Here is a 27,444-nt window from a genome sequence, read left to right on the forward strand (position 1 = left end):
AGCGAGATTCCAGACACAAGTGGATGAAACGCTCTTCTTCTTTTGGAGATGAGTAGAGGAGCTCCTTCATCCTGCAGGAGCAGCTCAAAGCTTCTGCTCCTCGGCGTGAAAAGGTGGTCTGGCTTTCTGGTCAGGATGCTAAATGCTGCTTTTTTAACCATGGATGGATGGATGGATGGATGGATGGATGGATGGATGGATGGATGGATGGATGGATGGATGGATGGATGGATGGATGATGGATGTTTAAAGGATGGATGTATGGATGTATGGATGGATGGATGGAAGATGGATGGATGGATGGATGGATGGATGGATGGATGGATGGATGGATGGAAGATGAATGGATGGAAGGAGGATGGATGGATGGATGGATGGATGGATGGATGGATGGATGGATGGATGGATGGATGATGGATGTTTAAAGGATGGATGTATGGATGGATGTATGTATGGATGGATGGATGGATGGATGGATGGATGGATGGATGATGGATGTTTAAAGGATGGATGTATGGATGGATGTATGTATGGATGGATGTATGTATGGATGGAAGATGAATGGATGGATGGATGGATGGATGGATGGATGGATGGATGGATGTTTAAAGGATGGATGTATGGATGGATGTATGGATGGATGGATGGATGGATGGATGGATGGATGGATGGATGGATGGATGGATGTATGGATGGATGTATGGATGGATGTATGGATGGATGGGTGGATGGATGGATGGATGTATGGATGGATGTATGGATGGATGGATGGATGGATGGGTGGATGGATGGATGGATGGATGGATGATTAATACGATGGATGGATGGATGGATGGATGGATGGATGGATGGATGGATGGATGGATGGATGGATGGATGGATGGATGGATGGATGATTAATACGATGGATGGATGGATGGATGGATGGATGGATGGATGGATGGATGGATGGATGGATGGATGGATGGATGGATGGATGGATGGATGGATGGATGGAAAAAAACTAAATGTTTATATTTCTTAGTGTAAAATATACCTAATAGATCGTGTTTTTATTACTATAGTTAGACAGAAATAGTACCAGTGCTGGTAGCATCGCCATGTCTGAAACAGGAAAGCATTTCTTTATTAAACTCTCTTAGCGTCACAGAGTCAAGCTGTAAAGTTGTTAAAGTTGTAATTCAGCAACAATCCAGAGGTTGTCGGTTATTTTCCTGCCTGGCTTCGCTCTGCCTCCCTTCCTCCCAGCTCTGGGCAGCCTCTCCCCCGCAGGCCACAAGTGTCTGATTCGCTGCCTGGCCGCGCATATTAATGAGCAGAGGCAGCGTGGAGCTCTTTAAAGAGTGCCTCAGCCCTCCAGACGCAGCGACGCGAAGAGTTGGAGACGCATCCAAGCGCGCAGGACGCACCGCCGGAGCTGAACGCAGACCGAACAGGCGGAAAACCTTCCCTCGGAGCTCTGGTTCTCTGGTTCTCTGGTTCTCCAGCCTCTGGACTTCCTCTGCAGCCATCCGTCCCCTTTTCAGCGCGCATTGTCTCCGGTAGACCGCTGAGGGATTCAGTTTGTGGAAGTTCTTTTTTTAAGCAAAAAGTCATGCATCGGGGCAAAGTGCTCCTCCTCCTGCTGGTGGTCATCCTTCACTCCCTGAGCGCAGAAGGTAATACTTTTATTTTCTGTGATTCATTTGCTGAAAAAGTCCGCTTGGCGCTGGCAGTGTGGTGATGTAACTGTTTCCTGCCCCCTGTTTACTTTACTGCGTGTTCCTGGAAGGAAACGTGGAGGAACGACATGCAAAACCAGTCTTTACTTTTCTAAGAGTTGGTTTGAACCACTAATTAAATTCAGAACAATCACCGAGGCGCATGTCTGCGCAGCCATGACGACTTTATGTGGACAATAACAACTCCTGCTGCGAGAATAACATCAAATCACAGTGCATGCACCAGGATATATTATATTATATTATATTATATTATATTATATTATATTATATTATATTATATTATATTATATTATATTATATTATATTATATTATATTATATTATATTATATTATATTCACTGTTTTTGCCTTAAAGTCATTTTGCTGGAGATGCTGGGTGTAGTTAATCTGCACATCTTCATCACCCAGCCCTGTATTTCCCAGCTTAACATGTTCATGCAGCAATAATCTGAGGCGGAGTGAAAAGAAAACCTAGTATTTATAATTATATAAATGTTTTTTATGTGACAATTCTGCTCAACTAAATTTAAAAAATCCATTTCTTTAGCTTTGATTGGTCTCCATGGCATCTTTCAGTAGCTGGAAAAGTGCAGGGTTTTTTTTCAGAGGGATGTAAACATCCATTTGTGCCGCTGCTCTCCAGTCAACATTAACTTGTAGATGCTCGCTGGCATTTATTGTCCTGTGTGAGAGCTCAGCCCGGCTGCAGTGTGAGCTTTCTGACAGATTTAGTGGCCTGGAGGTCAGCGCTGATAGCAGGTGATGGATGAAGGGAAACCTTGGACTATCCAGGTCAGCTCAGATATACAGCAGGGTAAAAAAAAAAAAACAATTTTAACCGCCAACAGCAGCTGGAGCTGGGTGTGAGGATGAATGTGTAAATGTGTCAAAAAGCAGCAGAGCGTTATTAGGATCAGTGGCTGCAGCGCGTCTTTGAAGCCAAACATTTTACAGAAACAAAGGATGAAAAGCATTTAGGAAACAGGAAGATTGTTGTATAAATCTGTGCAGTGGGAATTTAATAACTAAATAACTAGGGGGGCTACTTAGATTTTGCAGGGTTGAGACTAACCCTGACTCATAATATTCATTTAAACTAACATTTCAGTGAGTTGCCAGACACAATAATGAGAACTCAGCACTTCTCACAGCCCTGCTCCTCCTGACGTGTGCTGCTCATTTCTCCACAGCCTATAAGTGCAGGTGCACCAGAAAGGGACCAAAGATCCGATATAAGGACGTGCAGAAGCTGGAGATCAAACCCAAACATCCCTTCTGCCAGGAGAAGATGATATTGTGAGTTTTTCATGGATCTGTTGTCACTACTTTTTTCCCCATGCTTCCTGCTGATCCTTTCCTGTTTCACGCCATCATTTCTCATAATTGCCTCTTTTAAGTGACAGTAAATGGTAAATGTAACAGTTACAACAGGTTACACCTCCAGCAGCTGAACTGCACATTTACACCTGAATAACTGCACCTTAGATAACAGGAAACACACTTTTTTAGCTTTTAGGTGAGCTGGATATGTTGCAACCAGTCATGAAAAATTATATTAAAAACAAGAAATATGTTTTTGAAAATGAGAAAAATGTAGGCATCAGATAAAAAGAAAGTTTAAACCAATAAATAACTAAGAGATCATAGAAATTAACTGATTTAATGGAGCCACCAGTTTCTGCACACCTTAGGGACCCTAACCTGCTGGAAATGAGTTAACCACGCCCACTTTGAGGGGGCGGGGCTTGGAAAGGTCACCAGGAGGAGTTAGGCAAGGATTTCCAGACCTTTCCAGAGCATTCTCCACATAACAAAACCTACTGGCCTCATTCAGCTGCTAAAATGAGGGATTATAAAACCACCAAAGTTTGGACCCTAGACATAAAAACACAGGTTTCTGCTTTCTTTGCCAGAACGTAGTGTCCCCCTCTCTCTCTCTCTCTCTGAGGTCTGATGTTGAATTCCTGTCTGTGCATTTGATCCGTCCCCCCATGAAACCACAGCTGCAGCAAACAGGCAGCTATTAAGTTCAATTTGAGCCAACGAGGAGTCCAGCCTGAACCTCCCTGATGATGACAGCCTCTCCCGTTCTGCACATTTACCCAGAAACCAGCAGCACAGGCGCACACAGACCTGCGTGCATTCAGGGCTACGTCAGAGCGTGCTCTCCGGTTCTGTCTGTTCAACTGTTGGATAGTAAGCTGGAAATGTGACGTTTGATCTGTGTGTGGAGTCTGAGGCGCAGCAGATGGGGGTGTTATGTCAGCCTCCAGGGAGTCAGCGGCTCCTGCTGGAGTCACAAACTCTGCTGCCACCTGCTGCCACGTTTCAGTCACACCTGAACAGAGGCTGGGCCACAGCAGGGGACAGCAAGCGGCTCCAACACGGGCGAAACATCCCCCCTGCAGGGGCGCCAGCACAACGTTTCATAAAGGGCGGCTAGACGGGGATCTGGGGATCTGGGGCAGCAAATAAAAACCAAAAGCATGACGAGAAGACTTTCTTTCTAAATGTTTCCATAGCAGAAGTAGGCGATTAATTTGAATTTACATTTTTTAAGATTACATTTTTGGCAATGCACTCATTCACTCATGTAGAGAATAGCAGCAATGCTGAATATATGGATATATAAGGAGAATATATTTCCAACATATTGTAAAGACAAACCGTTTTTTTGCAATAACACTAGTACCACAGACATCATATACGTAGACGCGTCATAGGGCGCAGGTTCGTACGTCAACGTCACCGCCATATTGTGTGTGGCAGAAAAAAGTTGAGTTCTATTATTGTGAACGTGGATCAGAGAAGATGCCTCATTCCTGTGCTGCATGGAAATGTATTCTGGCTGATTTCAGTACTTGTATCTGCCTTCTATAAACTAAGGCTGCACCATGATGCAAAACTGGACACACTAAAGCTGCAGAGTGGTAACACACAACACAGGATATATATATATATATATATATATATATATATATATATATATATATATATATATATATATATATATATATATATTTGTGTGTGCATGTGTTATGAGTATAAGGATCAATTTGTTAAATCTAAACATTGTGGTCTTCATTATTTCATAAAACTGTGTCACATGTGAACCTTTAAAAGTAAAAAAAAAAAAAAAAAGTGATAATGTTATGATAAAAACATCATATTATGAGAATTAAGGGGGAACATTTCCAGAATAGTCACAGTTTGCAGAATTATTTCACTCCTGGAGTAATAGGGCCAGGTTAGATTATTTTAAATATTTTTATTCTTTAGGAGAATAAATTCAGGAGAATGAAGCTAAAGGGATACGAAAATAAACTTGTAATATTACAAAAACAAAAATACTACGAATACAAAGTATATTCAGAGATTAAAGTCCCTCTGATACTGTTTAAGTGACTGAGTAACTGCAGATTTGCCACATTTAAGATGGCGGACGCTCTGACGCATCGCAGCATAGGCAGAACCCACCCAATGACGCGTCTATGTTTATAATGTCTATGACTAGTACCTTTCTTTTAGTCATTTACTTATTTTTGCTAAGTTAGTTTGTAGTTACACCAGTGAAGTGAAGGCTGTTCTAAGCTTATTGTATAAAACCACCAGCAGCAAACATTTAGTTATATTTTCATTATTTACAATAACAGGGCGGCCATCTTGTTTTGCCAGCCTGTTTCACAGCTTGGATTTAGTTGAACATTGAACCCAGACAAAATGCTTGACGTAAAAGCACGTCTTTAAAATAGTTGATTTAATTTGTTTTTTTGTGGAACAAAAAGGAGAAAAAAAATTTATTAATCGGATTTGATGTAATAAATTTAACTTTTTAAGTCATATCACCCAGCCTAAAGCAGAAACTTGAACATTATTAATCATTAAAAACAACATTTAGTTCCTCTCAGGATTTGTTACGACTCTGAAAGTTTGTGTTTTTAGGCTGCTAAGACGTGCACAAAACCTGAAAATTACATTTAATAAAGTGGAAAATGTCCTTATTAGGACAAAGTTTTATAATAAAATAAATAGTGGTACCATTGTTAACGCCCCTGCTGTCAGTGCTTTGGACTGCCCCATTCTGGCCAACAGGACCCAAACTTTGTTCAGGTGGTAAAAACAGGTCCGCACTCCAGAAAGCTAATCAGAAAGAGACAAAGTTCAAAGACTAGCAGAGAGGAAACCTGAGCGTAAATAGGAGACAGGTAAATGAAACAGGTGTAAGCCAGCAGATAGGAGACAGGTGAATGAAACAGGTGTAAGCCAGCAGGGCAGCTGCAGGAAGGCACCTGAGGGAAAATGGCAACCACAACACCACTACAGACATGGCAACCCAAACTTTCAGGAGTTTTCCAAAGTTTCCAAAGTTTTAAACATCCTGCTGTTTCAAAGAGTTCATAATGCAGATCACTTTATCAAGGTTCACTGGGACTTTGGTCAGGAAGCCGTCCCGCAGCATCACAGCTCCTCTGCTGTACTTCACAGTGGACACCAGGAGCTTTTCCACAGCAGAACCTCCTGTTTGCTGCTGAGAAGCTCAGCCTGAGTCTGACCAAGGCTCACAGGTCCAGCTGAATCCCAGCAGGCTTCGTGTCTGTGATGGTGGGACAGCAAAGGCTCTTCCCCGACATAAACGTGTAAATTAATGTTTTTATGGCCCCACGTTTCCACTCTTTGCCGCTGGTCTCTAACGGTGAGCTTTGGAGATGTTTTTAATCTCCGTTAGGATCCTCCTCACAGTCTGCCATGGAAATATAAAGAAATGGGCCTCTGTGGCACGACCTATAATACCCACGGCAAACTGGACTGGTTGATTGCATGAAGAAGTAAAGCATAAAAATAAAATATTCTTCAGTTACGTGTCTTTGAAATACATTTTTTTTGAACCAGTGGGAGTGATTTTTCTCACGGTGGACAGTTTTCACCCACTGAATAGATATAAGTCCTTTCACTCTCACACATTCATACACAGACTGCCATCTTCTGGTTAAGTGCCTTGCCCAAGGGCACGTTGGCATGTGGCAGAGGAGGAAGCTGAAACTGAGCCACAGTCGCTCGAGGCTTTTTACACATTTTTACTCCCCGTCAAAATGTAAAATTAGTTTGTGTCCGTGTGCAAAACACGCTTTGCTGGCCCCTGCAAAATACAGTTGTGCATCCCAATCAATGAACAAGTGAATAAATAATAGAACTAACATGAAATGATGTAATAGTTTAGTGAGAAATTATTCCTTAAATATGATAAAGAGCCAGAGTTTCTCATAAAAACAGCATGACAGGACGATAAAGGGGAGCTAAAAGCGTTCCCTTAGATGTAGCAATCAGTGTGGAAACGATGCGCCTGAAGATCTGGGCACGCATAAAGAAATCCGCTGTGATTATGTTGGAAAAACACGGCCAGCCACACGCAGGCTTTCTCCAGCTCCCAGGATTATTTCTGTGTGTGTGTTGCCTGCCACGCAGTCATCATTCAGGGCTCCTCTATTAGCATGAGCTGGGGGCCACCAGCCGTGAGAGCCCGGTGAAAAATGAGCCTCAGCAGGCTCCGGAAAGCCACAGAAAGAATGAAAGCGGGAGAGAAATGAGTATGAGAGTCCCCTCTCTGGGTGCTTGGCTCGCCGCTCTCAGTTTGGCATGCTTAGCGCCGACTCCACAGCACAAACACGCACAGCTCCAAATGTCCCTGGTCCTCTTTATTCCTCCCTGTTTCCTCCGTTTACTCATCTCCCGTCCAGCTCCTCCCTCTGAATCCTTCACATTTCGCCTTCTTTCTTCCCGTTGTGTTTAATTTCCCCGCTCCTTTTCTCCTTATCTCTCAGAGTTATTGTGGCCAGTGTGCTGGGCTGCCCAGGTGAATGATAATGAAGCTCTAATTAACACAGTAATGAGGTTAATTCCCCCCCCCCCCTGTTGAGCAGCTTTGCAGATATGAGTCTGCAGGTATGCAGGCCGTGCGTGAATGTCCGTGCGCACACGTTCCTAAGAGGCCACCACAAAGCACCTTAATAGCCAAACAAAGTGACAACTGAATGAGCTGGGAAACAGACGCAGCCTCTTTAATCGGATTCTTATGGCGGCTGACTTTCAGAGTCGGCCTCTTTGTCCTGCAGTCCTTTAGCATTCATGGTCCGCTGAGGCTCGCACCGTCGTGGGGACGGAGACGTTCCCGCATTCAGCTCTCCGCCACATTCAGCCGGACTCAATGTGCCACATGCAGGCAGACTGTCTCCGTCATTACCGCGAGGAGACGCTTACAGACACACCGCTTCATTCACTCAGCCCGGACGTCACATTTTTAAGTGTCAGCTCCATAATATCGCCTCCTTGCAAAGGAGAGGGCCGAGTTGTGCGGGCGGACCTTTTGAAACTGAGCGGGCGTTTTTTGGCTGTGGGAATGTTTTATCCGCCGCAGCAAAGAATGGCGCCTAAAATCTGGGGCAATAACATGTCAAGTGGGCTACAAGAGGACCAGTCTCCATTCAAAGGGCCTCAATGGCTTTCAAACAGCGTTTCCAGCTCCACAGAAGTGTCTCTGCTCTTGTGTGTGATCTCTTGGTCGAGCTAACACAACCGTTTCATCGCTGCGTGACTCCATCTGGGCTGGCTCCGTCGTCTCCTCACTGGCTGCTTTGTGATCTAGCAGCTTTTAGGAACTTTTCATTAAACGTTTGGGAGTAACAGCTTTCATTAGGCTTGCTCCATTGTAGTTAATGTTTTTATTGAATGTCATCAATGTGTTAAAGTGGCTCCCTAACCCAGTCCTGAGCACGCTTCACCTCCGCTAACATGCATGCTCATGCTGCCGGTTGTCTTATCTTTATCAGCTGTTTTCTCTCTCTGCTTCCAGCGTGACGATGGAGAACGTGTCTCGGTTCAAGGGCCAGGAATACTGTCTGCACCCCAACCTGCAGAGCACCAAGAACCTGGTCAAATGGTTCCGCATCTGGAAGGACAAGCACAGGTAGAACCCCAGTAGCTGACAGCAGCCGTAGAGAATGCAGGAAACCGCATTTGAAAACGTTGCGTGTAAATCCGGGCGTACGCTGCAGCGATGTTTTCAGTCGTACACAGAGCTCAAACTGTGCGATGAAACCTCAGGGTTTAAAAGTTCACAGTTCTCCATCTCTGTTCTTACTGTACGTCTAAAACGTCGGGCTGAGCGCCGTAGAGAGATGGCGCTACTCTGACTCGTCTATCCGGAAGCCAAACGTAGACAGTAGAAGAAGAAACAGGCGGAAGTGTCGATGCTCTCTGTTAAACAATGAGGCTCACTAGAACCAAATGTGCTGCCTTGGTAATTCTACGAGTTACTCCTCCATAGTTTGACTCCATGTCACACGTACCGCCGCCATGATTCTCTCCTCTCCTGTTTTCCTCTGAGAAGAAGAAGAATTTCCTTGTCTTCCAAAAAAAGTAAAAAACAAAGCAACTGGACTTGTTTTCCGTAGTTGAAGACGTTTCGCTTCCTCTCCAGGAAGCTTTCTCAATAGCGTACCGCGAGCGAGCTATTTTTAGAAACACAACGTCACGATGACGTCACATCACGTGGTACGCAGTAGGGCAAGCTTGCATAGTCCGCCGCTGTTTCTCTGTAAAAGAGACATGCGTTAGCCTTGGTTTTACTCGGTAAACGACTGCTTTTTCCAAATCTAAGACCATGGTTTTTAAACATTGTTGCTATGGAACGTGCAACAGCGACTCGATCGGCCGCATATGAAGGATGTTTTCTTCAAGACTGCCAAGGAGAAATGTGTGCGCTGGGACCGGGGCGGTCGGCCTACACAACAGTTCAACCCGGAAAAAGTTACCAAATTCAAGTACATATGTAGCAAGCATTTTGTCGGAGGAAAGGGCCCAACCGAAGAACATCCTGACCCAATTCCAGCGACATCAAGTCAAGGTAAGAGTATTTTGGTGGCCGACATGTTAATAAAGTAGCGCCTGCTACCATGACAGCATATAGGCTATCATGGTAGCAGGCGCTAACATGATAGCCTGCTACCAGGATAGCTTACTCAAAAACATTTCAAATGAGACAAACATTAAACATATACCGATCCCTGGACGGTGATTACAAACAAAAAAACGGCCGATGACGCCATGATCGCCGCGCAGAAAAAAACAAAAACAAAGCTTACCGTTCGATCAACTCGGCCCGTTTTCCAGTCTTTTTAAGCCCTCGACACTCAAGCCATCGTTTGAGCTGAAGGTTGGTGTGTTCTTCGACAGTACGACCAGTAATCCGTGCGCCTGGGACATCGTCTTGGGAAAGTTTAACGGCTGTAAAGTCGGTCATATCGCTGGTTCTGCTGGTTGCTACGGGCGTTCTCTACCTGTATGCCCTACCTAAGCGGCAAAAGGGGCGTTGCTCTTGAGACAGTGACGTCATGTGCGCGGTACGCTATTAAAAAAGTCTGGAGTAATGATGAGTACCAAGCTTTATACTACTGCCTAACAAAGGCCTTGTAATGGCTTAGATAACATGCAGATTCAACCAAAACAGGACACCCCTTAGTAATGGGGAGTCGTTAAAGACATTAAGCCAACAGACTGAGCTGAAACCGGTCCACTCCTCTGTAACGAGGAGTCGTTAGGGTTGTTGTTGGCCTGGATTAAAGGAACAATGTTATGATCACCCATATGAGGGTGAGAATTGAGGTGATGATTGGCCTTTGTTAGGCAGTAGTATAAAGCTTGGTACTCATCATTACTCCAGACTTTTTGAATTGAGAAAGCTTCCTGGAGAGGAAGCGAAACATCTTCAACTACGGAAAACAAGTCCAGTTGCTTTGTTTTTTACTTTTTTGGAATGACCATGACCTGGATGACTGAGAATCTTCACCAGCAATTTCCTTTTCTGTACATGCTCAGTGCGCCAGGTTGGAGTAAATCGGCTCGTAGCTCTGCTTCACTAGCAGGAGGCGCTCTCCATCACCTCAGGAGGACTGACTGAATGTCAGACATGTTTGATTTTCATCCAACCGTCTGATTTCTGATGGGGAGGAGGTGAGAGGCTGATGGCCCCTCGTTACGCCCTGGATGCTGCACCACGCACCATGACGCTGAAACTCAGCCTGATCCAAAACATTCTTACACGAAGAATGAAGAATCGGCCCAAAAAGGGCAAAAACTCGCTCAGTGTACGCCCGGCTTAAAACATCCATTTGTAATTTTGCATACATTGTAACAATGGTTGGTATTCACTGGACATCATAGTTTAAATAATTGTCCAAAGAGAAGCGATGATAATTAGTTTTAAATAAATATTCAACCTTTTCGTGAATATCCTCGCTTGTGTGCCGATTGTGAGGATGGAAACCAATCAAACGTTCTGATCTGTTTCTCGTTACATTATTGAAACTAGTCTTAACGGGGAAACGTGCTTTCCTAAAATATTCATATCTGGATGTTTGTTCATGTTTTTAATGTTTCAAACACAAACTTCAGTGTTTTTGTATCAGGATGTGATGTAACAGAACAACACGAAGTAGTGAATGACTCTAAAGTAGAAGAAAAATGACCATCTTCAACATTAAAAAAAAAACAAAAAAATAGAGAACAGTGACTTAATTTCTATTTAGTCTTCTTTATTTTGATTCCTCTAAATAAAATCAAGTGCAAATCAAGGGCCTCGGTTGTTCTGTAGAGAACATTAGAGAACAACCAGCACCATGCAGACCAGGGATCCCAGCAGACGGGTCAGGGAGGAAGTTCTGGTCCAGTTTACAGCAGGTCAGGTTCTACAGAACCTCCCAGAGTTCTGATCATCATGTGGACCTGGAGAGAGGATGGACCACCTGCAGACCTACCAGGACATGGACGTCCACCTGGACTGACAGGCTGGACCAGGAGAGCATTGATCAGAGAAGCAGGAGGACCATGGTGGCTCTGGAGGAGCTGCAGAGACCCACAGCTCAGGTGGAGGTTAACCAGGAGGACCATGGTGGCTCTGGAGGAACTGCAGGGACCCGCAGCTCAGGTGGGACCACCTGTTGAGCTGACAGCCACATTATTCACACACCTCACACGTCTGACCTTTTTGGGAAAAAGTCAAGAAGAACTCCATTACTGAAAGAAAGCTGTGAGTTTACCTGTTTGTAGGAGAAAAACTAGCTGCACATTCACCTGCCAACACCACAGTGGAACATGGTGGTGGCAGCATCATGCTGGGGGGGGGGGGGGGGGTGCCTTTCTCCAGCAGGAACATTAACGTTCGTCAGAGTGGATGGGAAGATGGATGAAGCTAAATCCAGAACAACCCTGGAAACAAAAACTGTTAGAAGTTGCAGAAGACCTGAGACCAGGCTGGAGGTTCACTTTCCAGCAGGAGAACCACTCATGAAATGTCCCTAGAGTGGCCTAGTCAAAGTAAATCCAACTGACGAGGTGTGGATAGTCTTCTCTAAGCTCTCCTTCCATCTTTGAGCTATTTTATAGCTAAACAAAGGTCCATTTTGAAGATGTGAGAAGCTGGTGGTGGGGGAAAAAAAACTAAAGAACTTCAGCTGGACCTGCAGCCCTAAGCGGTTCTACAAAGTTCTGACCCAGTGGGTCTGATTACAAATGCATCTTTAGAATCAGCGTCAGGTTTGTGTTCTTAAACCTACAGAGCATACAGACATTATTTATAAGTATATAAACTTTAAAGGAAATAAGATAAAGGATAGAAGTGAGCGTAGTACCGGGGGCGACCATCCATGGCGCCATTTTCAAATAATTATTTTGTTTTTTTTCTATTTGCGATTGTTTGATTTAATGGGATTTACTGCATTTAATCCTTTATTCTACTTATGTCATGCTTTTATGTCTCTTCTTTTAATGTAATTTTATCATCTGGGTTCAGGCTGAAAGGAATAAACCAGGCAGAGCGACCAGAACTCAAGGTTGAACTGAGCAAATGTTTGAAATAGTTTTACCTGTTTTTGTTTTTGTGCGCAGGGTGTATGAAGCCTAAGTCCTCGGCTTTCCAGGAAACAAGGATCAAGCGAGACGAAACCAGACGAGGACATCACCAGAACTGTTCTATGAAGAAGTGGTCTGCAGTGAAGCTGTTCTCCCTCTTCCTGAGACTTGTTGGGAACATTGAAACGTATCTGTAGTCTGTATATAATCAGATGGGCCTGTTTTAGTCCACTTAGTCACATTACTCACGTCTCCAGCCTCCACAGCTGTGCGCGTGTCTGTCCGCTGTTACTTAGAGGAACGTCTCGGTTGCTTTACCTCTTAGGGTTCTGCCAACGTAAGGTTCTGTTGAAACGTGCACAGCTTGATGTGAAAACGCAGAACTTTACATGCAAAAGAGATCAGGCGTGTGTCTGTCAACATTTAGGATCTGATTAAAGGGGTGGAGCTTAAACATCGTGATAGAATCAATTAATAATCCTGTTAGAAGACTGCGTGTGTGTGTGTGTGTATGTGTGTGTGTGTGTGTGTGTGTGTGTGTGTGTGTGTGTGTGTGTCTGCAGGTCATAAGTAGATTTTACAAAATGGAAAAAAAAAAACAACAACATTAGTGCCATCCTGCATGCATGTGTGAGAGTTAATGCAAAGTATTGATTCTAAAATGTGTAAAGAGAGAAATCATGCTTGTTATATTCTTCTGTTAGTGTAAGATTTGTGTAATACTGCATTATTTCATACAAGCTGTTTTTATAACTATTGGGTAGAAGCAGCTGTAGATCCATCAGGGTGTTTCTTTTAGTTCAGCCATAGATAGAAGCTCTTTTTTAATCGCCATCCTATCTTTGTTACTGTTTTATATCATTGGAAGAAGTAAAATAAATACAAAATTCTTTATTTTCTCTGAGACTCTCCAAATGAAATGTAAACCTGAGTTTGGGATTATTCATAGACTGCTGCTGTATCGAGTTTGGAAAGGTATTCACACTTTTATCACGTTACTGCTGCAAATTGACATATATTTCATTTGTAGTTTAATGTGATAGACCAGGGATTCCCAAACTTTTCAGCCTGTGACCCCTAAAATAACAGTACCAGAGACCGGCGGCCTTAATTTAGTGAATGAGATTTGTTTTTCACTTTTTTAGGGGCAAATTATGAGAATAAAGTAGTAAAATTACAAGATTAAAGTGATATTTTTTGAAGAACACTTAAAAAGAAGTGCTCAATCTTTTAGCACATCAGCGTTAAATCACGTTGGGAACCCCTGTGATAGACCAACACACGATTTCACCCTCTTCACATTTTTGTTTGTAGAAAGAGTTGAAAACCTTGAATCGTTTCCCTTCCTCTCCTCCGTTATGCACTGCTTTGTGTTGGTCAGTCTCATTTAAAGACACTGAAGTTTGAAAAGGCGTGATGAAGTTTATGTGGCTTAATAAAATAAAGCCCACCGCATGGCAGCATTTTACGGTGATTAAAGAGCAACAGTGACGTCCTTTTTACGTGAAACTCAGCAGAACAAATCAGGTTTCAGCAACACAGAAGATAATTTTTTATGCTTAGTTTTTGCATTCTGATTTATAACTTCTGTTCTTATGCAAAACAACGTACACATATATCAGATACAACGTAGATATTTTTATCTAGTTAGTTTTTTTCCTGCATAGCTGTGCTGAATACCAGTAATTTTGTAATTACTCTGTATGGTTTCATATTTATAACCCCACAATGTTTTGTTGCCATTAAAGAGATTTCACACAGTGTGTCTGAATATATATATCTATATATAAATCTATACAAATATTGCAATAATTTGCAAAAAAAAAAAAAAAAAAAAACCACATGCATTACTGTGGCTTTTTATATCATGATAATTTCTTAGCTAGACACCAATCTGTTATGCTAAATATAGATATACATCAAACATTTAATGGTGATTAGTATATTTTAGGCATGTGTCTGTATAGGTCAACTAAATAATATACAGCTAAATAATAAAATAACACCAATTAAAACAGCTCATATTAATATCCAATTTAGTTTTAAAATAAACTAGAACAAGAAAAAAAAGAAAGAACTGGAGTTATGTAAAATGAGGCGATTTTAGAGGTTGGCAAACTTTTCAGCGCTATGCCAGAGTTTTTCCACCAGGTGGCGCTATGTACTAAGTTTGCTGACCTTACCATTACAAAGAACATATGTGCTTATCGTTATGTACATAGTCAAAGTTTACACGTCGACAGAACAACACTGTAAAAAAGACGTTTGTGTGTTTGTGTGTACTCAAAAATAAAAATAAAGATAAATCTAAACCTTGCTCATTCTTTATTTATCATCACATGCTTCACATTGACGTGCATAAACAGCATGGCACCAATCCTGTGGCACTTCTTGTGACCAAATGTCTCTTTCATAATATTAATTATTCATTGACTAGGTGTCTCCAACCGAGCAAACTCTATCTGCTAATGGGAACTAGAGATAAAGATGACAAACTGGGCACTGTTAAGCAGTTTATGTGCCAATATTAATGTGCCAACAAGTGAAAGAAGAGGAGGGCCATATTTCTAAAGGAAATAAATAAAAGTGAAAGACATGTCACCAGATAAATGTGTATGTAATATATTTTGGCTGTGCTTTTTTTGTGTGTGCAAAAAATGTAGACGCTATAAAAATGACTAATTGTGTAACTGAAGTGCTGTGATAAATCTCCTCCTGGGTTATTAACCTCATTTCATGTATTTCAACGCCTGAAAACTGTAAATCAGCAGGGTATGCATGTTATACCTGAAGAACATGCATTTATCTATCTATCTATCTATCTATCTATCTATCTATCTATCTATCTATCTATCTATCTATCTATCTATCTATCTATCTATCTATCTATCTATGCTTGCCTGCCTATTACTGTACTTATTAAATAAAAATGAGGGGAAATAATATTGCGTCAGCCATAAAATTGAGAATAAAAACAAATATAAAAACTATTTTAGCCTGGCAGTAAATTTTAAGAAGCCTTTGGTATTCTTGGAATAAATTGATAATTGAGCTGATTAATTTCAGACTTGTATCTCTTCTTCAAGGTACTTGGAAAACAAAGGCGGTGTGGACTTTGTTGTAAAGAAGTTATAAAATTAGTAATAAAATGTGACTTATGTAAGTTTCAAACTATCAAGGTTTTCCTTAATATCTAATTTATTTATACAACACGTTTCACATATAGAAATACAAAGTGCATTTTTGTTGTTTATTTTTATTTAAGAAAGAAAAAAGCTGTTCTCAAATAAATATTGTGCTTAGTGTGCAACTACTTTATCAATATTTAATGGTCCCTGGGGCAACAGGGACCAATGTCCGCTCTTATTCTGCAGGTGTAATTCAGAAAAACTCATTTAACTTGTGCACCAGCGGAAAGCTGCTGATCAATTTTATTTTTATTTTACTCCGGTCTATTTTACTCCGAATGTGTGAAGGATTATAGACACTTCATCGTCATACTTTGTGAATTAAACACTAATAAAATCGTTGTAAATTGGTGGAGTTATGAAAACGCGGCCTCTGTCTGCGGCTGTCTGGTCTGCAGAGGCGGGCGGGGTCAGTATTTGGCAGCCGCCTCCCGCTGTGCCGCCTATGAGGGGGGCGGGGTCAGTATTTGGCAGCGCCTATGAGGGGGGCGGGGTCAGTATTTGGCAGCCGCCTATGAGGGGGGCGGGGTCAGTATTTGGCAGGTCCGTCCCTGGAGGGTGTGTGCGCGAGTCTCTCTAAGCAACGACTCGCAAACGGGCATCGGAGCCAGTTCGAGCAGAAAAAGGAAAGAAAAAACAGGAACCACATTCATTTCCAGTCCTCCTAGCGATGTTATCGACGATATTTCGTCGTCGTCTACATTGATCCCGTCGAAGTCGCCGTCTGTTCGGACGCCAGCCGCATAAAGACGAGCAGAAATTGATGCGTCTTGCTCCGCGGTGCTGTCTGTTCTGACCTGGTAAGGAACCTGGTTAGCCACCATGCTAACGGCTCAGCTAACCAATGCTAGCCGGCTAGGCTAACTCTGTCGCAAGGCTTTTATTTATATCTGAGGCGCTTCTGTTTGTTTTTAATGTTGCACAGACTGCGGTTATATTTCCGTTTAAATCCCGTCTCTAAAGGACGCGTGGGTTTTAAATAGTTTCTGTCTTTTTTTATTTATCTTAACCGGGAGCTAACCGCTAACGGCTAGCAGCAGAGAGGCTGCAGTTCTGTCAAATCTGCTGCCAAAGCAAGCTAACTGGAGGACAGAATGAAGAAAAAGTGCTAAGATAATAAATGCAGCTGTTCTGAGCTTCACATATTAAGTGTTATTCTTGGTATTTGAAGTGATAAACTCCGATTAAACAGTTGCATCTTAATTAAATAAGATGCCGGGGGCACCTCAGAATCACCTGTCTTTGCACAGGTGGCACTATATTCTGCTAATATCGCTCGGCTTGGTAACGATCTGTTAAGCGGATAAATATATGGAGTTCCTGCTCTCCCAAACTAGCTTCTAGTTTCGATTTCTGTTCCGTTTCTGGACAGCTTCTTCAGCAGCGAAGGTGCTTCCTGTATGGCCGTGTTGGGCTGTGTGTGGTGGAATGTTCTGGTTGTTCTGGACATCCAGGTTCGGCATGAAGACGTTCAGATCTTTGTTCCTGATACGGTTCCGTAACATCAGCTGCTTTTCTTGTAGTTGTGCTAAAAGGAATTTCTCCTAAAGAGTTGGCTCAAATCAACCGTGTTGGTTATAAAGAACATAATAATATCTGTAAGTGATAGATAATGTATGTTGATTAAAACTAGGAGGAACAAAAACTATTTAAATTTTATTCTTCAGTTTACTTTGAAACATGTGAAAAGTTATGTATTGCAAGTTGAGTAATTGACTTGTAATAGACCTTTGTATTAAGCTAAAAAGAATCCTACTGTAGAATAGTGCTGGGTGATAAATCGCTTTAATTGATTCATCAGAATTTTAACAATTTTAAGATTACATTTTTGGAAAATCTGGTTTTACCAATACACTCATTGAGCTTTGTTGAAGAGAATAGCAGAAATGCTGATTGTTTAGGAAAATATATTGTCAAAATATTGTAAAGAGGAAACCTTTTTATTTTTATTTTACCATGCTTTGTTTTATTAATTTACTTATTTATATTTAAGTTAGTCTGAAGTTACACCAGTGCAGTGAAGCCTGTTCTCAGCTCATTGTTAAATCACTAGCAGCAAACATTTAGTTATATTTTCATTGTTCACAACTGCAGGGCCGCCATCTTGTTTTACTAGCATGTTTCACAGCTTGGATTTAGTTACATTTGAATTCAGGTCAACTCCCAGAAGAAATGCTTGACATAAAAGCAAGTTTTTAAAATAATTTAGATTTGTGAAACGAAAAGCAGTAAAAAAAAAAAAAAATCAATGAATCAGATTTTGTATACTAAAATGTCTTAAAGCTCATCAACAGAGTCATCAAACATTCTCTATTCAATTCTGTGATAAAGAAATTAATCATTTGAGGTTTCCGATGTTATAAACAGGAAACATATAACGAAAGGTGATGTAAGGCGCCTTTGCTTTGTGTCAGCGTCTGAAATTCCAAATAAAGCATTATATTTTTTTCACCCAAGTTAAGCATTGGGAGGAAAAACAGCAGCTGCAGACTGATAGTAACACATTCCTCGTCCTCTAGACACATTTTTTAGTTTGCACAGTTTTTCTTTATGGAACATTATTGTGTATGAAAGCAGAATACTTGGATATTGTCTGTGGCGTACCACAGGTATCTGTGTTAAGCCCAAATATGTTTTATTTTCAGATGGCACAAAAAGTTTAGGCTGTACTGATTAAATGTAGTAACTTTGAATCTAATCAGCTCTATTATCGGTTTCGTACCAATCATAAATCGTTCCAGGTATTAATTGGTCTGTCCTCGTGTAAAGAGACCAGGTATTAAACAATGTTTTCTGTAATTACACTGAACAATACTATGGCCTACACTGGCACAGTCATTATTATACATGAGTTATGTAAGTTGGTCAAAATGAATCACAAAGCATTCGTAAACGAGGCATGAATGTGAAGACTGTCTCATCCCAATTGTTGAGAGATGATGTAGTAAATAGTTCTGTCAATGAACTTATTTTAAAATCTTTCTCTAGAAGAACATAAACTATGAGAAGAATGATCAGAGTGCAATGAAGCCACTCCCAACAACAACAAACGTTGTATTTACAGTAACAGTCCTGATGTCTGAGTCACAGCAGCAAATACAATGAGTGGTTATTCAGACTGTTGGCCAGAATCAACAGAACAACTATTCTTTCTGTGGTCAGTGAATGCACCGTGGATAAACACCACCAGGTCACCCTGACAACAACGCTGCTTTGTGTCGGTGCTGCTACTGAGGGAAGTCACTCCAGTAACAGCCTCAGCATGTCCAGACATGTCTGCGGCCCATTCAGGCGTCCTGGGAGTACGAAGCAGCTATCGAGTCAGTTTATTTAGACGCCGCCGGTTCACAACAACTTTACAAAGTCTATTCAGATTCATTAGAGTTTTTCTCTAAGGAACCCCAGCAGGTTGCATCCAGTCTGTGGCCCGCAGCGTTCTGTCCTCCTGGATGGTGCTGGCACTGAGGCGCTGGCTTTGCAGCAATCCCTCATACCGAGCATGCATGTCATGCCTTTAAGCATAACAGGAATGCTTAACGGAGCAGATTTTTCTGTTTTGGAAAATGCTGCTTTTGAAAATGTTCAGGCATTTCTGAAATCTAAGAGTCAAGGTGAGGCTCTACCGTCTATTGGGCAAATACACATAGACTGAAGTTTGGTAATGCTGCTCAATGCTAACCAGGCTAATTCCTAGTTTAAGATGAAATAAACCACTTTAAAATGTTTACTTCAGCTTCATTTAGTCTTTTATAGTTTTACAGCAACTGACGTCGCCTCTGCTCCGATTATTGATAATATTAAAGCTTATGGCAGCAATTCTGGAGAAACTATTTAGATGCTGTTCTCACATGTTATGCTGTAGCAATAGAGAGAAATGGGACGTGGCCAACGTTTGTGTCAGTAAGTCAGAGCTTTAGAAAAACCTTGGATATGAGAATTTCTCTCATTTTTATTTTTAGCACAGATGCAAGACTGGACCGACTGAATGCGTTCTGCTTTGGAGTTAAATCTATCCTGTCTTCAGAAAATTAGGAGCTGGGTTAAAACAGAGCATAACAGGAAATAGAAGCAAGATGCTGAAACATGAAAAACAGCCATCAGCATGTTTTGGTGTTTATTCAGTAAAGCTGTTTAATGGTTATTCAGAGTGATTGTTGTCAATAAATAACTACACCAAGGGGATAAGATTATCCTTTTTATTGCACATAATATCCAACCAGAGCTGTAAAGGGAATCATAAACCTGATGAAGCTGATCTAAGAATAGTGTTTACATCCAGGATTCTTGTGCGCTTTAGAAAAGCAGGAATTCTGATTTCAGGATTTTCCACGTCTTTAAAAATACAGAGAAATTTGGAAAAATATTTGTATTTCCAGACTTATTCTTTTTGTTGTGTAAATGTTTTGACCTTTGTTCCATACTTCCGTCTTTGTGTTTCTTTCTTTCTGCTTCCTAAGTAACCCTCAGACCTTCCCTCCTCTAGCTTTCTTTCTTTCCCTCTATTACATCCTTCCTGTTTTCAATCACTTCTTTCCTCCTTGTGTCTATTTCTTGTGCCTCTTCCATGTTTTGTCAGAATGTCCTTTCTTCCTTATGCCCTCCCTTCTTTCTCTCAATTCTATTCCCTTTTTTAATAAATAAAATGAAAGGATCCTTCCGCAGCTGAGCAAAACGCTCTAACATCAGTACTGTATGTTAAAAGGTTGACTTATAGATTACATTCCTGATTTTTTTTTTAGTGATAAAAAGCTAAGTCTATTAAAATAAAACAGAACCCTTCTATGGTTCTTAAGGGCCAAGTTACACTCGTGCAATAACAGTCAAAATTAAACATTTAATTAAAATGTAAACAGCCCATTTAAAGTCATGTAAAGCAAATATTGCCTTTTTTTTTTAAAAAAAACATTCTTTTAACATTTTAGTCAAACTTGTCACACAAAAACTGCAAATAAATGCACAGAACAGAAGCAAACTGCTCTAAATCGACCTTTCTGATGCGTCTCCGCAGGTTTATGGTAGAACCCGCTTTTTGTTCTGCAGTGACGCCAGCATATACCCCCCCCCTCTCTGTTTTTGCCAATGTTCAGTAAAAAAAATATCAAAACTTTAGTTATTTTCTTCTTCTTTTTTTAAATGAATGCTGGATCTGAGAACTCGGGAGAATAAAGTCTGAAAAACTCTGACGTTTTAACTCTGTTAACTTAATAATAGCTCTAAGACTATTTGTTGAAGTGTGTTTTTATGAGTTGTCCATCTACTGTAAAATAATTAGTAGGCTTATAAGTTCTAATTGCCGTAAAATAAGATTTTCTGACAGTTGTCTGTAAGGGAATCTCCAGCTTTGGGTTGTGACACCTTTATTCACAATAACTAGATGAATGCACCGACCTTTAAATAGTTAATTAAACATGGGCAAAACTGCTGAATTCAATTAGAAGCAGAATAAATTGGTCTGAATATTTTTAAAGCTCCATATTTGACATTAAAAATATTATTTAATGTTTTATGCCACATTTAAAGGCCTTGTCATGAACTAAAAATGCTGTCTTTGCGTTGGCGTTTGGACGGTTTGTTAACTGTAAAGTGCTGCGGCGTGATTAAAGCGTTGGGGTGCGTGACCATCGCTCTCTGCAGGTGTATCTGGGCTGAACTCGCTGGCCTCTGTGTGAACAATCTCACGTCTGCACACAGGAATAACGGGAAAACGCCAACCTCCCACAGTGTGAGATAAGATGTGTGTAAGACGAGCCGACGTTTTCACATGAAGGAAAAGCGGCGTGCACGCACAACACCTGGACCAGTGGTGCAATGGCTCAGCTGCCTGTAGCGCTGAAGGGTTGTCGGCTCGTTCACTGGATGATTTAGCCTCTGTGGATTTAGGCCAAACTAAACCGTACATGGACCCAATCTCACTCTGAAGTCCAGACGACCAGGAAATGACCAGACCTAATCCCCGTCTGCTCACATTAGAGCATTCCTTAAAATAGGCCTGTAGCTTCATTTTTATTAGTTAAAACATAACATTTACCGTTGTCCGGCAGAGTATTACACACGCAATGTATATTTATTACCATGAATCCATTGAAATAACATTTTAACCCCTTACGTGACGCCAAAAACGCCTAAAAAAAAAAAAATATATATATATATATATATACCCAAATTAAATTAGATGCTGCTATTGAACTCTGTAAAGGTAAAATTTCACAGTTTTAAACTAAGAAGTCCAGTGTGGTGTTCTGGTAGCCAGTTTTTAGTTATTGAAGTTGGAACACACATATATTTTCATTAATTTGCTCTTGATTTCTTTCTTCGACATGCAGCTGCAGGCTGATGCAAGGAGAAGTCAGAAACTAAATGAGCCAAAAAAGACAAATATTTTGTGTGACAGGGGAATATTTGAATGCAATATAATAAATGACTGTTCTAGGCCTGTTTTCCTGTAGGTATGTCTTGGTGCTCTCCAAAACATTTCTAATAACTAATCAGAAAAAAAACATTGTCACTCCACCGCTTCTTCTGTTGCTATTCGGTTCTTCCCAGAAGCTTTACACGTATTTCCCGGTGAAAATGTACGTCTAGCACCAAAAACTGACTTTTACGCACAATGATGCAGCGAGATGCAGCGAGCGGTGAGCTTCATGCAGCTGGTGCTACGGAGTTTCGGAGCGATGGTGAATAACATTAACTCTGGAGAAACAAGAGCTGTTAATGAAAGGAGGAGGGCCTAGACGGCCATCTTTAGACAAGGGTTTTTAAAATAAAAGTCTACGGTAGGAATTACATGGCTTTGAAGTAAGAAATATGTTCTGGCCCGTTGCCAGTTAAGGCATTACAAGATGCACTGCAAAAACAGAACTAAAATAAGTTTAAATCTTCTTGAAATTAGTGTATTTGTCCTTTATTTGAGCAGGTAAATAAGATTATCTGCCAATGGAATAAGATTTTTGCACTTAAAATAGGAAGAACTCATCTCCATCAACTTATTTCAAGTTCATTATATCTAATTATCTTATTTTAGGGGTAAAATTACTCTTTCCATTGTCAGATAATCTTATTTATCTGCTTAAATCAACGACAAATACACTTATTTCAAGATGATTTTACTTATTTTCAGTTCTGTTTTTGCAGTGTGGAAATCCACTGATGGGAACCACGGTAAAGATGAAGATATTTTCATAGTGAGGAAGAAGCTGCAGAAATCTAGAATCCTGCCAAAACTAGCCGAAGGCAGTTTCACGCTGTGCGGCTCTGACCCGGCCCAAAGATCGTGTAAATGGAGACGGTCTGTCAGATTGTTGATGTAAGACAGGCTTCCACTAAAGAGAAAAAAAACACGTTTTATCTGTAAATGTTAGAGAAGCTCTAAAATCTCTATTTATTTTCTAGTCCTTTCATTTTCCTTTCGTCGGATTTTGTCCTGAAAGCTCAGATAAATATTTGTGTTTCCAGTTTAAAGCTGTTTAACTTCTCTAAATCCCTTTATTTCACTTTCACACATAAAAATGCCAAAAAAAAGCTTCATATAGACAGAGCATAAAAAAACTTTCAAAGCTTAATAAAAAGACAAAATAATATAAATACTAATATTAGTGCTTTAAAAGTTATTCAAGAAAAGTAATTTTTAAAAACAAATGTATTCATGTAATCTGCGATCTGGAAATTTGTGTTTTTTAAATTGCGATTATATTGTAATTGTGATTAATTGTGCAGCCCTCTTTTTTATTTTTATTTTATTTTTACCAGAAACATTTAGGAATCTGACCACAGCATTAAGTAGCTGTCAGACTGTTTAATACATTTGTTTGTTGGATTAATGTCCAACTCAGTTAAAAGCTATTATCTTTAATAACAATATTCTGATTGATAAAAACGGTTGAATTTTTTTGTTTTAAATAGTCCTACAAACATATTTATCTAGCGGCCATATTTGTTGCTTGTGGTTAATGCAGAGAAAAGTCAGGTCGCAATTATGAAATATATTGCCATTTAGATTTTTGGCAAAATCTTCCAGCCCTGGTTTGGACCTTAATGTGTTAATTTATTTATATCTAGTCAAAGAAAAAAAAGTTATGCAATTATTTAATCAGCCCTAATATTTCTATTAGTTCAATGCAGACGATTTTAGCTGTTAATTAGAAAGCATCTTAAAATTAGCTGTGCAGGATTTCTGACTGATCTCATGGAACCAAAACTAAAAATCCCAAATATAAAAACCACATTTGGGTTATTGTTAATATCACAGAACGAGTAATTGTTGCTTGTCACCCTTCCATAAATCAGCAGCTTGACTTTGAAGGACGTTCTTTAAATGCTAATTTTATAGTTTTAGGGGATTGTTTGTTGTTTGCATGGCTGCTGAACGCCACGGTTCACATTTACTGGAGACTAACTGAGGAAAGCCTCACATGAAACCAGCGTATATGCTTCATTAACATCTTTGTGCATATTTATCTAAAAAATGTTAATGATAAGAACCTAAGTGTTTTCTGATGTTTATCTTTACTCAGACTTTTAGTAGAGACACAAATGTTTTATATATGGCCACCTCGTCATCTCGGTCATAAGTCCTAAACAACATTTGGTGGTATAATTTGTACGTATTCGTGTAGATTTCATCGGACAGCTTGAGGACATGAGCTGGCAGTAAATTATGTGGAGAGCAGCTGGTTGGACTTCAGTAATCTGGGGTGAGAACATGTTCTGGGTAGGTTTAAATGAACCGGTTGAGCCGTTCAGCATCTGCTCAACGTCTGACCGTACGCGCTTATACACCACTTACCCCCTCTGACTTTATATATTTATTCATTTCAATGAAATAATGTATAAAATGGGGCCTTCGGCTTCCGCCGCTTTGTTCCAGCTGCTTTTGCTGCTTTTGTTGCTTTTGTTGCTATGCAGACTTTGGAAAGTCCCGTATTAAATGTCACCTCTCACACTGCGCCGTGTTTTTATTTTTAAATCCAGCACAAAGTTTCTCTTTGACAGGAACACTTTGGGTTTCTTTCTTACGGCCCTGAATGCTGAGTGTTACAGCCTGATGAAACCTTAGTAACACAATTCTGCTCACCGTTTTTTTTAATATGGAATAAAATAAAGAGAAAAGATCCCTTATTGTCTCACACAGCTTAGAGCAAATTTACAACATAAGGAAAATATAGTGGTTATTAAAACCAGCATATATTGAAGAAAGTTTGGAGCTGAGAAGGGGGATTAAAAAATAGTGTGAATTGTGTATATATATATATATATATATATATATATATATATATATATATATATATATATATATATATATATATATATATATATATATATATATATATATATCTATATATATATATATATATATATATATATATATATATATATATATATATTTCTGTACATTAATATTCATGATGAGGACTAACTGGCTGGTGTTGAGTTAACTGATTCACTAGAAGGTGAAATCTATCTCCACACGCTTAGATTATATAAAAACACGGACCAGTCCTTTCTGCAGCGTCTCTAAATGATTCAGAAACGCTGCAGCTGTATCTTATCGCACTGATTTTAAAATTCTTTTATTAGTTTTTAAGGTTTTACATGGCTTAGCCCCCGCTTGCCTCCAAGGTCTTCTGCAGGACCGCTCTGTTTCCAGAACACTACGATCGAACGATGAATTATATGGAACAGTTTACTCCTTAATATTAGATCTGCCCAAAGTTTGGAACATTTTAAATCACTGCAGAATACTCGTTTATGTTCCTTGGCATTTAAATAAGGCCTGATTTTATAAACTACCTGACGATGCCTGACGAGCGTCCATATTTATTCAGACACATGAGTGAGTGAGTGCTGCCGGTTTGGGCCGGCGCTCCCAGCGACGCGCTCTGTGACGCTGCTTCCTGGTCCCGGTGAGGCGATTAAAGGTGGAGCTGCAGAGTCGGTGCCGGCTCGGTGTTTGCATGCTGGTCGCTGGGCTCGCTCTCACAGCTTGTGTTTTCATCCATTGTTTACAGCAAGAAAAAGCCTCACAGATGGAAATGACCAGACTCTCACTGCTCAGCAGAAGCTCCTGGTTCTGTTAAACGTCTTTCTGCTCTCACATCGCTCGGTTAGAGTAGATGAAAAAGTCTTTAGTCGTAGTTTTATCAGGAGTTTGAAACGTTCGGTTTGAGTCTCACTTCCTCAAGGCCAGATTAAACACAGGTGGGTGAAGCAAAGGCAGAAAGCTGCTCCATCAGGTCCGTTACCGGCTCGGTTCTGGGACTATTACTGGGTTCTGATGGGACCAGACTTATTCTGCACAGGTATGAACGTCTTTGCAACAAGGAAGCCGTTTTCTCTTATTACTATTTATTCTTTCATAGATCAAGAGATTTGAGAACATTGTGGAGTAAATGTCTCCAGAAGTTTATTGTCCTTAGGTTGCTGATGTAATTAAAGTTCATCCTTCAGATGTTGCATTTTATGTGTATTTACATCTTCACCTGCTCGTTTTAGCTTCCACCTTTAGATTTAATGCAGTATTTATTGATAATCCTTCTGAATTTATTCCATGATTTGGTTGCAATCATGGCTGTGATTTGTCTTGATGCGCTGCTCTAAATGAACAGCAGATAATATAATTACATGGCCGATATGGTGCAGAGAAATACTGGATGTTGGTATAAAGGCATCAAAGGACTGCAGCTGTAAAATTCAGGTAAAACGGAGGAATTAGGTTTTATTTCACTTCCTGAAGTGAAGCAATTTGTTGTCGTTATGATTTGAACTGAATCATTTCCAGGTCTAGAGTCCAGTGTTGGAAAGACAAAGTGGTTCTTAAGTTCTGTTAACAAAAATCTCTTTATTTTCTTCTCTGGCTGATTCTTAAACCACCTCACAGTTAAAAATATTCCCGCCCCGCATCAGTTTCAGTTGATGTTCATAAATGGAAATTATATTTTACTTCCTGTCTAAACAGTGTGAAGATATTTTAAGACATTTTCATTGAAGAAAAAAAAAGTTAATGAGTTGTTAGCGGTTAAAACTTTGCCCCGGTTTTCATATTGTTGTCGTTTGTAGAGTCGTTACACGACTCTGTGGCCCTTTTCCCCTCGATGGCATCAAACCAGACTCGATGCAAATGTAGCAAACAGAGTTGCTTTTCATCCACTCCCACAGTTGCAAATATAAAGCTGCGTTTGTGTTTGGGCTGTGGGCGTTTAAGGCTTTTTCAGTGCAGAATGTCGAGGACGGATGTTGTTTCAGCGTTAGCGAATCGTCTTAGCACACGACTTTAAAGGTTAGAACCGTGTTTCTAACGGGGAGAATTACCATTTATAGGGGAGAACGTGGTTCTTCTCTGTTCCAGGGCAAACATTTTAGTTTGCACGCAGTTTAACTGTTTATCACTGTGGCAGGCTTATGTTTAAAGACTTCCTTTAATTAACATTTTGTTTATGCACAGTAGTATAGCACTGAAATGTGAGAAGGAAGATTCATTTAGTCAGATATTCTCTTCATCGTTGACGTGAATGAAGGAAATGGAAAGAATATTTGGTGATTTGCGGCGCCACAACAGGGCCTGGGAAGCAGAAATCCCCCGAAGACGTAGTTATTAATTTATCACTGAGGGCCAGTGAGGCGGGAGCAGATAAAGT

General features: G+C 40.4%; 2 protein-coding genes across 9 annotated transcripts in view; both read left to right on the forward strand.

Moving 5' to 3' along the window:
* The first annotated feature begins 1,306 nt into the window (after window positions 1-1,306).
* Window positions 1,307-14,389, forward strand: cxcl14 (chemokine (C-X-C motif) ligand 14). Its single transcript, XM_012855589.3, has 4 exons — window positions 1,307-1,658; window positions 2,915-3,020; window positions 8,572-8,685; window positions 12,663-14,389. Exons 1-4 carry the CDS (start codon window positions 1,595-1,597, stop codon window positions 12,676-12,678), a joined length of 300 nt encoding a protein of 99 aa, XP_012711043.1. The 5' UTR covers window positions 1,307-1,594; the 3' UTR covers window positions 12,679-14,389.
* A 1,958-nt stretch (window positions 14,390-16,347) lies between these two features.
* fam13b (family with sequence similarity 13 member B) overlaps window positions 16,348-27,444 on the forward strand; it is a 64,303-nt gene continuing 53,206 nt past the window's right edge. For 6 of the 8 annotated variants that reach the window (XM_036127560.1, XM_036127563.1, XM_036127566.1 and 3 more), the window contains exon 1: window positions 16,349-16,614. The gene's annotated coding sequence lies outside the window, so the exon portion shown is untranslated. Of the gene's footprint in view, window positions 16,615-27,444 lie in introns of all 8 variants that reach the window. The other 2 variants (XM_036127562.1, XM_036127568.1) reach the window with 2 other exon arrangements.

The sequence above is a fragment of the Fundulus heteroclitus genome, chromosome 23, assembly GCF_011125445.2.
Source record: "Fundulus heteroclitus isolate FHET01 chromosome 23, MU-UCD_Fhet_4.1, whole genome shotgun sequence".
NCBI lineage: Eukaryota > Metazoa > Chordata > Actinopteri > Cyprinodontiformes > Fundulidae > Fundulus > Fundulus heteroclitus.

Coding starts and splice junctions, on each gene's coding strand:
- cxcl14 (XM_012855589.3), top strand. CDS start 1,595: ATGCATCGGGGCAAAGTGCTCCTCCTCCTGCTGGTGGTCATCCTTCAC. Junction 1,659..2,914: donor TCACTCCCTGAGCGCAGAAG/GTAATACTTTTA, acceptor ATTTCTCCACAG/CCTATAAGTGCAGGTGCACC. Junction 3,021..8,571: donor TGCCAGGAGAAGATGATATT/GTGAGTTTTTCA, acceptor CTCTGCTTCCAG/CGTGACGATGGAGAACGTGT.